Below are 13,459 nucleotides of genomic sequence, written 5' to 3' on the forward strand. Positions count from 1 at the left end.
TCCGCCTACGACGACGCCTGCCATAGAACTCCGCGCAACCCTCGCCGTCATTCAGCAGCCCGACCCTCCGGGGCCCGCCCCAAAGCCCCGCCGACCCGGCCGCCTCCCAACAATACGCCTCCAACGTCGGCCGCCACGGCTACGAGACCTTCGTCACCTCGCTCAAATCCCACATCGTCAAGGGCGACATCATCCAGGCCGTCCCCTCCCAGCGCTTCTCGCGCGGCACCGCCCTGCACCCCTTCAACATCTACCGCACCCTGCGCACCCTCAACCCCTCCCCCTACCTCTTCTTCCTCAGCTGCACCGACTTCCACATCGTCGGCGCCTCGCCCGAATGCCTCGTCAAAACGGACGGCTACGCGCCCCTACCCATCGACACCCGCTTCGCCTACTCGGCGGCCGAGCAATCCCGCTCGCGCCCGCGCATCGTCAACCACGCCATCGCCGGCACCATCCGCCGCGGCCTGAACCCAGCCGAGGACGACGAGCTGGCCGCCGAGCTGCAGGCGAGCACCAAGGACCGCGCCGAGCACGTGATGCTGGTCGACCTGGCGCGCAACGACGTCAACCGCGTCTGCCACCCCTCCACCGTCAAGGTCGACCGCCTCATGCGCATCGACCGCTTCAGCCACGTCCAGCACCTGACCAGCGAGGTCTCCGGCCTCCTCCGCCCGGAGTGCACCCGCTGGGACGCCATGCGCAGCATCTTCCCCGCCGGCACCGTCTCGGGCGCCCCCAAGATCAAGGCCATGGAGCTGATCTACGACCTGGAGGGCGAGAAGCGCGGCATCTACGCCGGTGCGGCGGGCTGGTTTGCGTACGACGAGGTGCGCGTCGAGACGGACAAGGTCACGGGGGCGCGCGCCGTGGTTGCGTACGAGGGCCAGATGGACACGTGCATTGCCATTCGGACCATGCTGGTCAAGGCGGGCGTGGCGTATCTGCAGGCGGGCGGCGGCATTGTGTTTGATAGCGAGAAGACGGAGGAGTGGATGGAGACGATGAATAAGCTGGCGGCGAACTTGCGCTGTATCGAGTTGGCGGAGCAGTATTATGGTGCTGGGGGTGGCCCGGCCGCGAAGTCGGTGCAGGAGATTATTGAGGAGGAGAGGCGGAAGGGCGACGAGGCGTATAAGCTGCAGGCGGGGGCGTGAGGGGTGATGGGGGTGGTATGTGAGGAGGGATGGATGGATAGTGGAGGTCGTGTTTAGCAGTTTGAGAATCGAGTTTTGCTCTTTTTTGCATAGGTGCCGGAGATGCTTGACCGTGACTTTATCAAGCTCGGTTGACTCGTCCCCCCTGCCTATGTTAGGTTTGTCTGGTGCCACGAAGCCGGGATGTGCCAAGATAAGCCATCGACATAGATCCACATGTGACACGAGCGATAGCTCTTCCACCTCAATTGGAAGTGGGAGGGAGCTCGTTTTTTGGGGGACGACACAATTACAGATAGCCTCCCCTGAACCTGGACAAATCGCTGACTCTCGCCTAGAGTAGGTACTGTAACAAGCTGTGCCCGAGGTGGGCCTCGGTAACCCTCGGCCAGCTCACGTACAAGCACGGCCCACCGAACCCCTGGATGAAGCTATTCCCAGTTGCCCCACAGCACACCGAACATTCTAATTAGCAATGCGCTCGGGCCACCGCACTCGCGATCATAAAGCAGCCCCACGAGCTGCCAGACTCTCTCATCTTTCCTTTTCTTCTTCAAGCTTAGTGTACTCGTAGAGTCGTCACCAGATAGTTGCAATATACTCCTGGGACCGTTACAGGTACTATTCTCGCAGTCAAGGGACACTGCTCGCTCTTGAAGTTTATTATCCACGGCTAAGCCCACCGCAAGGTAGGGCAGAAACAGTTGGCCGGAGCGTGTGGTCAGTAACATGTTGAACCCGGAGATTAAGCCATGAATGGGCTACATCAACCTGGGGGCCACGACTGAAACAAGCACGGAAATCTATAATGCGCATCAAGGATAACCTCTTCTGCGGTGAAGGATGATTTGACTCAATGTTCCGCTGAACGCTCTATCCAATCCAGTTATGCATTGTTTATGGTCCTGGTTCTACCCATGCCGCGCCTTTAAAGATATCATCCAACGAAGACCACGAGAAAAATCCAGAAGACAACGGCTAGCCGGTAAGAGCCTAATGCTTTCCCACCACACAGCCTAACCAGGCTTCCCGTGACTCCGCAAGCGGCAACACTAAGAAAACCCATATCCAGTTCATCATTTGCTACCCGACCCTCGGGCCCCCTGTTCTTTCTCAGCCCCGGTCTTGAAACGACCGATACGCCCCCGACAGGAGGGACACGGTCCCGACAGGATAGGCACACTCGACCGCAGACAAGGCCGACTCTTTGCCAGGACATTGGTCTTCTGTTCAAAGGCATAGGCCAGACCGATCAGCTTCTCCTCGCTGAATCTCCTCCCCACGAAGCTCAACGAGAAACTAATAGCGAGTAGTCAGTTCAAGAATTCCTCGGGAGCGGAAGTGGGCCGGCATGTTCTCACGGTGAGTTGGGCCCTTTGCCTATCATTTGGCTTGCGCGGTCCTTGGGCACCATGCGGCTGCTGCGCAATGCCCTGGTCGTGAGCGGGCGGAAGCCGAGCGGAACGGCGATGACGGGGTTTTGTCCCAGGTCGGAGGGGATGTCGGCCATGGTCGGCACAACGAGGGCGTCGCAGTTCGCCGTGTTCAGCATCTTTGCGATGGCGCTTCCCTGCTCCAGCATGCGGTGCACTTCGGCTTGGAATTCCGGGGAGGAACTGTTGTGCGGCTCGTCTCGCGCTGCGACGAAGCCTTCCAGGCCGTAGTCCATCGCGTTTTCCGCCGGCGTCACCGCCGTGAAGTTGACCAAGTCGGCCATGGTGTATATGCCGTGCGGATTTGTGGCGAGAGTACGGAGGTATGATTCCAGTCCTGGGCCTGATCAGATTGCGGTAAGAGAAGTTGAGGTTGGGTTTGCGGACTCACCTTCTCTCAGCATTACATTATCGGGCATTTTCGCTCTCTTGGAGACACCGTAGTTCCAGCCCACGAGGTCGTAGTCCCGAATAATTTCGGCGCCTGCTGACTCCATGACTTGAAGAGCGGCATCTATTGCCTTCATGATATCTTCATCATGGTATCGTTCCATTACAGACGGGGAGACCTACGGCGTCAGAAACAAACGCTTGCTTACTCACGATTCGGCGTGAGACTCACTGCAATCCGCGCCCCTCGAAGGGAATCGGGTTTACAAGCGGCGACGTAGTCGGGGACCGTCTCGAATGGGATAGGGATGGTTGCGGGGTCATAGAAGCACCGGCCTAATCATCAACGGTTAACGGCAGTACTTGCGGAACTTGATGTCGGCACTCACCGGCGATGGCCGACAAAATTATAGCTGCGTCTTTCACAGTCCTGGTGATGGGACCCACGGTATCCTTGAAGGACGAGACCGGCACAATGCCAGTGCGAGGAACCAGACCGACAGTGGGTTTGAGGCCGACTACGCCACTGGTTTGGGCGGGATAGGTGATGTCTCCCCATGTCTTCCGAGAAGGTTAATCCCGAGCATCGCCACGTTGGCTCGTGGAAGGTTTGCGTTGTCGTTACTCACCTCAACCCCAACGGCCGCCGCAGCAAAGCCGATAGACATAGCGACGGCACACCCCGAGGAAGAGCCCTGTGGGTCTTGACTGCCAAAGAAAGCACCGTAACATTGACCATAGAAGGGCGACCATCCATGGGGGGTGTAACCCGACCTCGAATTGCTCCATTCTGTTATGCTTGTCTTCCCTAGGATAACAGCGCCGGCGTTGCGGAGCCGCGTAACTACAGTCGATTCCAGAGACGGGCGCGCGCCGGATAAAGCAAAGGACCCGGCTGGTGACGGAAGATTCAGGGCATGGTCAACATTCGTCCCGTGGGGTATCGGGAGGGCCTACCTGTTGTTTGCATTCTATCCAGGGTACACATCGTCTCTTTGATGAGAATCGGGACACCATGAAGCGGACTAGAACGTGAAAACAGAGAATGTGAGTCGCGACCTGCCTTTTGTTGTCAAGACATGCAGGCAACGAACCCTCGTATATGGCCAGATGCCCGCTCCTTGTCGAGAACAATGGCGTCTTGGAGCGCGTCCGGGTTGGTTTGAGCAACAGGTCTGACAAAGCTATTCAGTTCGTTGATGCGGTAGGCGTATTTCTAGATACACCGGAATTAAATGGGATATTCCCAGTTGCGCGTGACCACAGTCAGGGAGGAGTGGGAGGGCGAAAAAGGGGTGGGGGGCATGGTCACCCTTGTCAGTTGCTCGCTCGAAATATCACCCCTTTGGAGAGTAGCGATGATTTCTGCGAGGGTTGGAGTGTAGAATTCGTCCACGGCCAGTGTTTTGATTTTTGCCATGGTGAAAGTACTCCCAAAGTTGGAGTTGCTGTCGCCCTGATGTGTCGTGTTTTTGCCTAGGCGGGCGAGGAAAGTCTGTGAGGCCGTAACCACGCGCCAAATCTTTGTTCCACGGTCGGCGTTTTTGCGTCACCGCTACAAGCTAGATACTAATTTGGAAATAATTACAGAGACAAGTTTGGTTGATTCGTAACCTGTTGGGCAGTGCCAAAAAATACCGTAGGTAGGTAGTCAATGACGTTGGGGTAAAGGGAACAGCTGGGGGTCAAGTTGGGTAATTAAAACGTGGGAGCTGTCAAATTCCCGAATTTTTACTCCTCGTTGATCTCCAGAGAAACACAGTTTGTTTTCGCCGGCCGGGGGAAGGTGTGTGACAGACCAACGTTGCCAAACGGGGTAAGACCCTTCTGCCTCCGGTTGACCACGGGTCCATGTTCCTTCTATTCGTCCCAACCCTGCAACTGCCAATTGTTACTCGTTGCCAAGGTCTCTTTGCGGGCGCTACAGCGGTCAACTCGGCGGGTTTTGAGGGTTCCAAGACTTTTGTGGTTAAGACTTGAGATGTTTGCGCCTATAACTATACCTATGTAGGTACAGGTAAAGTTCTTCGCCACAATGCTACCGCCGTCAGTGACATCAAACGTTCCAAGAGCCGGCCCTCTTCCCCCGCCAAAGCTCGTGCTCTGCTCCATTTTTGCCGGGCGGGAGAAATGGCCGGGGGCTGCGAAAAAGCCAGCTGAGAGTGATTGCTCCATCGTGAGACGTACGAATCTTGTGAGCGCCGTACTCATGATTTGTCTCCACAACAAACCCCAGAGTATTGCACTTGTTGCTATAGCATCAAGTATGACCGGTTGTGAACCCCCATCAAGCATATATTTAAGGCCCTTTGGGTCTGGGGTTAAGGAGAAGGCCACCTAGGTAAGTTTACGACGGTGCTGCGAGTGTTTGCGGCCTAGCTTCGTTTCGAGATGGAAAAGCTGAGGAGGCAGTTTGGAAACGAGTTCTGGGATGTTTTCATTACAAGACATACGTCGGATGAGTGAACAAGGCGTTTTTGTTTCTGCGGCGTCGAACGCAAGTTGGGGGTAACAAGCACGGAACACCACGTTGATCCGTATGCCTCTCTGACACCACCAACACGTCGATGATGTTCGTGTCAGAAAAATGAATCTTCATTGGATCCTAGAAATAACAGGTACTTTCCCTAGGTTCCCCCGATCAACTTCATCTAACCATGCATGGCCCGATAACTCTCGGACCGGGTGGTTGATCTGGTCCCAGCGCCTTGGGTCCGTGTCTCATGGGAGCTTGTTCAACTGACCTTGGAACTGAATTGTTCCATGCTTGAACGGAGGGCCATCCGGAATATTGTCGGTGAGGTGGTCAGACTTCGGACAAGCCCTTGGCGTTGAGTCTCGACCTCGGTACTTCTTGTGGTGCAGTGCTAGGGATGTTTGCGAAAGTCGGAGATCGTCTTCTTGGATCGGTCGATCATATCTATTTTGTACATCGTCACATCGGTAACGGTATTCCATGTACCGGGCTAGAGTGATGAGGCGAGGGTGTCAACTGTCGCAACTTCCTGGTTGACTACCTTACGAATACGGCGCCATTCCATTATGGTTGCGAAACCGAGGTATTAAGAGCAACCGAACTACCCGAGCGGTTTCAAACGCCCCGGGATCGGCATGGGAACCACTGAATCAAAAATCGTCCGAAACCTCGTTATTGAGGCTAGAACTAAATAAAACGCCTTGCGACAGGACGGGGAGAGTCCATGCTGCTCGCCCCAGAGCTCCAGGCCCAGGACAAGGCCGCCGCTTTCATGGCATGGCGTTTGGTCCGGTGAGTTAGAACCGTGCCTCGTCCAACCCGAGAACCCGCAGCCCAAGTGAAGGCAAGCTTTAAGGATGTGGGATTTTAACTGCGCTCTGGGCCTCTGGGCCTCTGGGCTCCCCGCTCCCCACGCCGCCATGTTACTCCGTACTCTAAGCGTCTTGGACGAGTGGCCGTGCATGATCGGAGCCCTCGATGGTGCCGCTGCGCGTCCATAACGCAAGGTACTCCGTCGCCCCGGACTGCGGATGTTCCCGTTTCTTGGCCCATCCCGAGATGAGTGAGACAAACATCCACGAGCAGACGAGTCAGACCTCATGATCGCCAAGCTCACCGGCTCGGCTACGTTACCAGAAACGGTTGGGGGTCTCGGCCTTTCAGGGGTTAAGGGGTTATATCCGCCGAGCAACATTCCCGATTGGATGGTTCAGCCGCCATCACGAGGATCCATGTCGTGTCCCCAATCTCGATTTGGAAAAGGGTTAGAGAACCGTGCCCATTGGTTGAGGCGGTGGATCAAAGTCAAACCAGAAGAGACAACTCAAATCTCGTCCACTCTGCTGACCACAAAAAACAAGACCCCACGAAACTCAGACGGCGATGCGACCGCTCTCTCGACTCATTCATGGAGTGGTCGAAACGGGGCACGCAACTTTTCGCGGGCACCGTGTTGATGGCCGCCCTGTCCACAATTGCCGTCGCGCTCCGCTTCTTCTCCCGAGGTCGCATTTTACGCGTCCTGGGACCAACAGACTGGTTCTTGGCCCTGACCCTGGTGGGTACTCCGGCGTTCCCGCGCCGCCCGGTATCCGTACCCGTCTTGATGAGGACCATGGCTCACACCTCTCGCTCGGCCACACAGTTCTTCTGCATCGGCAACACGGCTAGTGTTGGGGTCCGTATGTTATGTCTCTGGCTGCATCTGAACCGCCCCCCGCTGACGAATGCCGCCCTTTCTTCTTCAGATGTCGCATACGGACTGGGCTGGCCCCAATCTACCCTTCCCGTCGAGCAGCTGCGCAAAAGCTTAAGAGTCCGTCATGCCCCCGTTATGCCACGGCAGCCAGCCGGCGCACGTTGAGCTAAACAGCCATATCGGCATACCAGGTTCAGTATGTTGCAATCCTCATCAACAACCTCTCCCTCGTCTTGACCAAGGTATCTGTCTGCCTACTCTTCCTCGATGTTTTTCTCGTCACTTCGGTCAGAAAAGCCACCTACGTCGTTCTAGTCGCGGTAATTCTCCACGGCACATATGTTACCCTGACGAACATCTTCTTTTGCACGCCGATTCACAACTATTGGGACAAGCCTTTCAACAACAACTGCATCGACATCCGTGTCAAATTCAACGTAGACAATGGGCTCAACATCCTCATTAACTTTGTCACGCTGTGCCTCCCGGTACCCGCAATATGGCCCATGACGCTGCCGTGGAGGCAGAAACTGTGGCTCTTGGTTCTGTTTATCTTGGGCTTTGGGTAAGTACGCCACCTTGACTTGCCTCGCATTGAACCCAGCACCTCGGGAGGTACCTAGTTGGCGGGACTGGAACTGGAACGTCTAACGACCGTGCAGGGTTTGTGCTGTGTCGGTGCTCCGTGTCATCTTCATCAGGCATGATATTATCGGAAATCACGACTTGACAACTGCAGCTATCCGTATTGTCTTCTGGTCCATCATGGAAATCAACCTTCCCATCATCATTTCCTGCATCCCTACCCTCCGGCCGCTGGCGACGAAGATCTACCCGGGCTTGGTCATGACTCCCATTGCGACCGATTCGAGCGGGCACCCTCCCACCATATCTTCGGCCCCTATCCGGCTTCGGAGCGTTCAAGACAACGTCGGACATATGCCCGTCTGAATATCTCGGCTCTCCCTCGACGGAAGGATGTCTTCGTCCCAGCCAGATATCCACCGCGTGGGTTGAAACATTATTCATTGCCGTTTCTAGGCTACGGAGCGCGAAAGGCGGCCAGCTATGCCCATCAGAGATACCTCCTCGAGAACTCGACGAGCGCCATGATCGCCATGGCTTGCCCATACGGCATACTTGTCACGGGAATATCCTTGTAGTGCTGCAGATCCCTCCCCATGGCCGTCCCAAACGACGTATTCAACAACTCCCCATCCTCGCTGATATTCGCCAACACCCCCTTAACCGCCCGAATCGCCATCTCGTCAAACTCCCCCCCAAGATCCCGCTTCCTCTGCCCCTTGAGCACGCCAAACGCAAACCCCGCCGTGGCGCTCGCCTCGGGGTACGAGCCCTCCGCCTCAGACACGTCCAACAACGTCCGCCACAACCCCGTCGCCGCCTCCTGCAGCGGCCCCAGCGCCTGGCACTGCGCCAACAACGTATCCCTCAGGACAGCCTCAAACGCCTGATCCCTCACCCCGCCCTCCCGCAACAGCTCCAAAAACTCCGGCACCGCAATCGTCAACCAACTATTCCCCCGCGCCCACCTCGCCTCCGCAAAATGATGCCCCCCCGGCCCCTCCTCCGCAAACTCCCACCCATGAAAAAACAACCCCGTCTTCGCATCAAACAAATACTGCACATGCAGCAAAAACTGCCGCTTCGCCTCGTCCACATAATGCGGCCGCCCCAGCACCAACCCAATCTTCGCCAGCGGCAGCACCGTCATCATCAACGTATCGTCCCACAACTGGCCCCTATTCTCCTCCAGATACGTAATATGCTGCATGCCCCCGTGGCGGGTGCGCGGCAGATCGTGGTACGCCCACTCGGCCCAGGCGTCGAGCCAGGGCAGGTAGGCCGGGTTGCGGGTGCGCTCGTAGACGCAGGCGAGGGTGAGGAAGGCGGCCATGGTGTTGATGTTCTTGGTGGTGCCGCCCGCGGCGAAGCGCGCGGCGAACCAGTCCTCGATGATGGCCAGGTGGGCGGGCGAGTTGGTCATGGTGTAGTACTGCCAGATGCCGTAGAGGCCGATGCCGTGCGTCCATTCCCAGTCTTGCCAGCCTTTGGTGTCGATTATGCGGCCGTCGGGGAGGGTGAGAAGAAATTCGCCGGTTTTGTCGCGGATCGAGACCATGGCGGAGATGAGGAGGTTGATTTTGGCGTGCACCTCTTGGGAGGTGATGCCCGCGTGTGTGGTGGGCATGGTGGGCGGGGTGTTGGCACCGTGGTGGTGATGGTTGGTGTATGATGTCAGGGGTTGGAATTAGGGTAGGGGTGGTCGACCTGGCTTTGATGGTGTTGTGGTACACAGTATGACCGGGTACAGAAAGTAGCAAGCTAGATTGTGCGTGGTGGCTGCTGTGATGCTCGAAGCGGGATAGCTACAGACGCTCCCTGGCCTGGATGTAACTCCTCTTTAAGAAGTCATTCCCGTTCACCGGCCGCTCCTTGGTGGAGAATCACCCCCTGCCAACCAACCACCTCCAAAAACAAGGGTGGATTTGGGGGATCTCTCTCGGGCTGAATTCAGCCGAATAGAGCAAACTGCTCTCGGTCCAGTAAAGAGCGAGTTACACAACATGAAAGGAGGGGAACATTCGCATTTCTGGTGGGTCATCTCCACACCTCCTCATACCACTGCCGCTCCGTTCACAGGGCCCGGGTTCGAGCGGAGTCGCTCCTCTTAACGGTCAAGGGATGCGGTGAGCTCGGGGTAGCTCACAAGCGAAGGTGGAAGGGGGCAACCCGAGAGCCGGGATCCCGTCTTAACTGCGCGACCTGTGGAGAAACCTGGGGATCCTTGGATCGGTTCCCCATGGGGAACCTACGGGATGTGGGCAGGCTTAAAGGGTTGCCATTTCCAGGCCGATAGAGAACCAACACTCTGAAGTTTTTGTATCCCGGTCCCCAGGTGCGGAGGGCTTATCATTCCTTCAGCCCCGCTTCATCCAGAAACCCTCGAGTCTCTTGCCACAACAACACCATGGCTTCGACAGGTCCTGGACACCGCGATGCGGTTAACCCCGCCGGCGATGGCTCGACATCAGGCGACCAGAAAACGGACCCTTACAAGGACGTCGTCGAGGCCGAGAGAGCGCAATCGCCCGAACTGCAGAAAAGCGGGCAGAACTATGGGAAGATAGACAAGGAGTTGGCCCAGTACGTCTCCGACACCCGCGTCGAGATCTCGGAAGCCGAAGACAACCGGCTCCGTCGCCTCATCGACAAACGAATCCTTGCCATCATGATCACGACCTACTTCCTTCAAGCGATCGACAAGGGGACCATGAGCTTCGCCTCTATCATGGGAATCGTCGAGGACACCAACCTGCATGACCAAGAAGTCCGTTTTCCCATCCCACCCTCCCCCCCCCCCCACCGGGGTACACCCAAAATAAACCCCAACTCCCCCTCCAGAAGCCCTGGGTCACAAACTGCATTTAAATTACCATTCTCGTGGGGGAATACTCCCAAATGAGGGAGATTTGGCGCCTGAGAATGATGAAAGTCCTCTCCTTCTCCGATATGAACTGTGAGCCAGGGCTTCCTTACACATGGCGCTGCCCCCACATCAGAGGACTCAGTTGAGCGCGCCAGCTGCTGTGGTCCTTCTAGTCCGTCTGCCAGCCGGCATTCGTCGTGCTCTCGTCGACGTGGTACAAGCGCGAGGAGCAGACCGCCCGCGTCACGTACTGGTACATGATGAACGGCGCGCAGCAGATGGTGGGCGGGCTGCTGGCGTACTGCTTCTCGCTGATCCTGCCCGGGGGCCCGTTGTTGTCGTGGCAGTGGCTGTTTTTGGCGTATGGGGTGATCTCGGTCATCTATGGCGCCTTTGTGGGCTGGTGGATGCCTGACTCGCCGATGCGGGCCAAGTGCTTTAGTGAGGAGGACAAGAAGCTCATGATTGAGCGCGTGCGGTCCAACCAGACGGGCGTGCAGAATAAGGAGTGGAAGAAGCATCAGGCTTGGGAGGGCATCAAGGACCCGCAGGCGTGGGGGTATGCGCTGATCCAGCTGTGCACGACGCTGCCGACGAGTGGGCTGGGGAGTTTCCAGGGCATTATTATCAAGAGTTTTGGGTTTACGACGCTGGAGACCCAGTTGTTGGCTATGGTCCTGGGAGCGTACATCATCATTGTGCTGCTGAGCTCGGCGTGGCTGGTCAAGAAGACGGGCCAGAACTTGTTGGTGATGCTGGCGTTTGTGGTTCCGTAAGTGCAATCTTTCCGTTGTGTGGTCTAAGGCCTGCCTCCGCTAACAGGTGTAGGTCGTTCATCGGGACCATCTGTCTCATGACGGTGCCCTTGGAAACGATGGGGCAGAAGATTGGCCTGGTGATTTGCTACTACATCACCCTTTCGTTCTGGTCCGCCCAGACGCTAGCCCTGTCCATGGTCTCGCGCAACATTGCCGGACAGACTAAGAAGAGTGTGGTTGTGGCGCTCAACTTTGTCATCTGGTCCGCCGGCAACGCCATTGGTAAGGAAGCCCTGGATAACACTTCGGATCGGCCTAGTATCTAACTTACATCATTCTAGGGCCCCAAGTGTTCCTCAAGTGGGACGAGCCCCGTTACTTCATCGCATTTGCCACGCACCTCGGCTGCTACAGCCTTCTCGTCATCGTCATCATCTTTCTTCGGTTTTACCTGGTCCACCAGAACAAGAAGCGGGATGCGTTGGCAGAGGCGACGTCAAGCGGGGAGGATAGGCTGGCGCATGCGTTCGAGGACTTGACGGACAAGGAGAACCCCAACTTCCGCTACGTGTACTAAAGTAGGAGGTTGAGTAGTGGTGCTGTTTGCAGTTGACAGTTTACATCCTTTGCTGATACTTGGCATGTTGAGATTCATTTGGGCGTGAAATAGTAACACCAATTTGAACTTGCGTTCTCGGGTGAACTCGATCAAGAATTCAAGGCGGGTTATGTTGAGCGATGGGGATGTCAGATGGGCCCGAGATTTGCAAGTAATTACGGTATGGAATGTTTCCAAAACTGATGTCGTGTTATTATTCGACCGGACAACCAAGTTGACGAGCGAGGGAAGAGAAACACAACTCGCACATGTGGGTAACGAAGTACTGGTCGTCGATGTCAGGCATTTCCAGGTCAGGACACGCACATTGTAAGCGGGGCTCTTGGTGTGAAGAGGCAGGATCAAGCATTCAAAATGGCAGAAGCGCGATGGTGCCGGGCCTGCTGCAGCATTTTCTGTTCCTTTTTCTTCTAGTTTTTTTCTTGGACCCAGCCGACCACACGTAAATAAATGCTTTGGGGCCGGACAACCTGCCATCCGGCGGGTACTTATACCGCATATGGTCGGTCTCCTCTGCGGTGTGGTGTGAGGAACGGGTTCAGTTGTTGCGGTCGTTGTGTGAAAGTGTATAGATAAAGAAGCACCTACTAAGCCTTGCAGGCGGCGTCTTGGCTGGTGTTGTTAGCTGGTTTGGGAAGCTCTAGGAGATGTAGATATGTTCGACTTCCCAGTGCCCGACAATTTGATTTTTGCTGGCGGCTGCCTCAGTGTCTGGTTGGGTTTCAGCAGGGTCCGCCCGTTGTGGCCTCGCTGTCCCTCCTTCGCTTTCTTTTTCTTGTTCCCTGTCGTGTCGTCCTTGGGGAGCGTCCGCTTTTATTTCTTCTTCGGTGCCCTGGCAGCCGGTCGTCAGTGTTCCGTTCTGTCCAGTCCCGTCCCCGTCCGTCGAAGAAGCTGACACATATTATCTGCCTATTTTTGCTAATCCAACAGCCACGAGTGGAGACATATACTTCGCAACAGGGGCTGGAATGCATGTAGTGCAGCGCTGGTCAGCCGTGTATGTGGAAGAGGCTCGCAAACCCTGTCCAAACCCCTTCGTTCCACCGGATTTGGGACTTTGTGCTCGAGCCCAAAGCCAATGGTGGAATTTTAGGAACAGCAGCGTGTGAGCAAGCGTCTGCCGAAACGGACAGTACACGCCATCTTAAGTTGGGGCCGTCACCGGGCTGGAACTCAGCACATGAGTCAAGTAATGAAATCCTTAGGAGTTTGTAACCAGCTACCTCCCTTCGAACGCGAAGAGGGCTAGCCAATGGCCTTTTACTTCTTAAACAACAGACACACATAGAACTCAACCACCTATCAACCTCGCCTTCCCCCTCCTTATCACCACCCAAACATCCTCCTCCCGCACCGCAAAAAAATGCCAAACCGAACTCACACCCCGCCCTCCATCTCTCCCCACCACCTTTTTTCCCTGCCCCTCCCCAATCCCGTCACCCGGTCCCCCAACCCCATTCAAAAACCTTCAACCCC

The 13,459-nt window shown here is 56.2% G+C and overlaps 5 protein-coding genes across 5 annotated transcripts in view; 3 read left to right on the top strand and 2 right to left on the bottom strand.

Moving 5' to 3' along the window:
* Window positions 1-1,157, top strand: part of CHGG_08526 (uncharacterized protein) — a gene marked incomplete at both ends in the record, with an annotated part of 1,936 nt that extends 779 nt beyond the window's left edge. Inside the window, one exon of the mRNA XM_001226452.1 lies at window positions 183-1,157. Coding sequence (XP_001226453.1) covers window positions 183-1,157 — 975 coding nt within the window. The remainder of the gene's footprint in view (window positions 1-182) is intronic.
* Window positions 1,158-2,233: 1,076 nt separating this feature from the next.
* CHGG_08527 (uncharacterized protein) lies at window positions 2,234-3,648 on the bottom strand (the record flags this gene model as incomplete). Its single annotated transcript, XM_001226453.1, has 6 exons — window positions 2,234-2,456; window positions 2,519-2,927; window positions 2,982-3,122; window positions 3,194-3,316; window positions 3,370-3,541; window positions 3,610-3,648. 6 exons carry the CDS (start codon window positions 3,646-3,648, stop codon window positions 2,234-2,236), a joined length of 1,107 nt encoding a protein of 368 aa, XP_001226454.1.
* Window positions 3,649-6,313: 2,665 nt separating this feature from the next.
* On the top strand, window positions 6,314-7,724 carry CHGG_08528 (uncharacterized protein; the record flags this gene model as incomplete). Its single annotated transcript, XM_001226454.1, has 3 exons — window positions 6,314-6,449; window positions 6,818-7,138; window positions 7,330-7,724. The coding sequence occupies 3 exons, from the start codon at window positions 6,314-6,316 to the stop codon at window positions 7,722-7,724; spliced, it is 852 nt and encodes a 283-aa protein (XP_001226455.1).
* Window positions 7,725-8,230: 506 nt separating this feature from the next.
* On the bottom strand, window positions 8,231-9,367 carry CHGG_08529 (uncharacterized protein; the record flags this gene model as incomplete). Its single annotated transcript, XM_001226455.1, has 1 exon — window positions 8,231-9,367. One exon carries the CDS (start codon window positions 9,365-9,367, stop codon window positions 8,231-8,233), a length of 1,137 nt encoding a protein of 378 aa, XP_001226456.1.
* A 780-nt stretch (window positions 9,368-10,147) lies between these two features.
* On the top strand, window positions 10,148-11,941 carry CHGG_08530 (uncharacterized protein; the record flags this gene model as incomplete). Its single annotated transcript, XM_001226456.1, has 4 exons — window positions 10,148-10,507; window positions 10,780-11,378; window positions 11,429-11,646; window positions 11,706-11,941. The coding sequence occupies 4 exons, from the start codon at window positions 10,148-10,150 to the stop codon at window positions 11,939-11,941; spliced, it is 1,413 nt and encodes a 470-aa protein (XP_001226457.1).
* Between the last annotated feature and the right edge of the window lie 1,518 nt (window positions 11,942-13,459).

Source organism: Chaetomium globosum, genomic scaffold (genome assembly GCF_000143365.1).
Source record: "Chaetomium globosum CBS 148.51 scaffold_6 genomic scaffold, whole genome shotgun sequence".
NCBI classification, from domain to species: Eukaryota; Fungi; Ascomycota; class Sordariomycetes; order Sordariales; family Chaetomiaceae; genus Chaetomium; species Chaetomium globosum.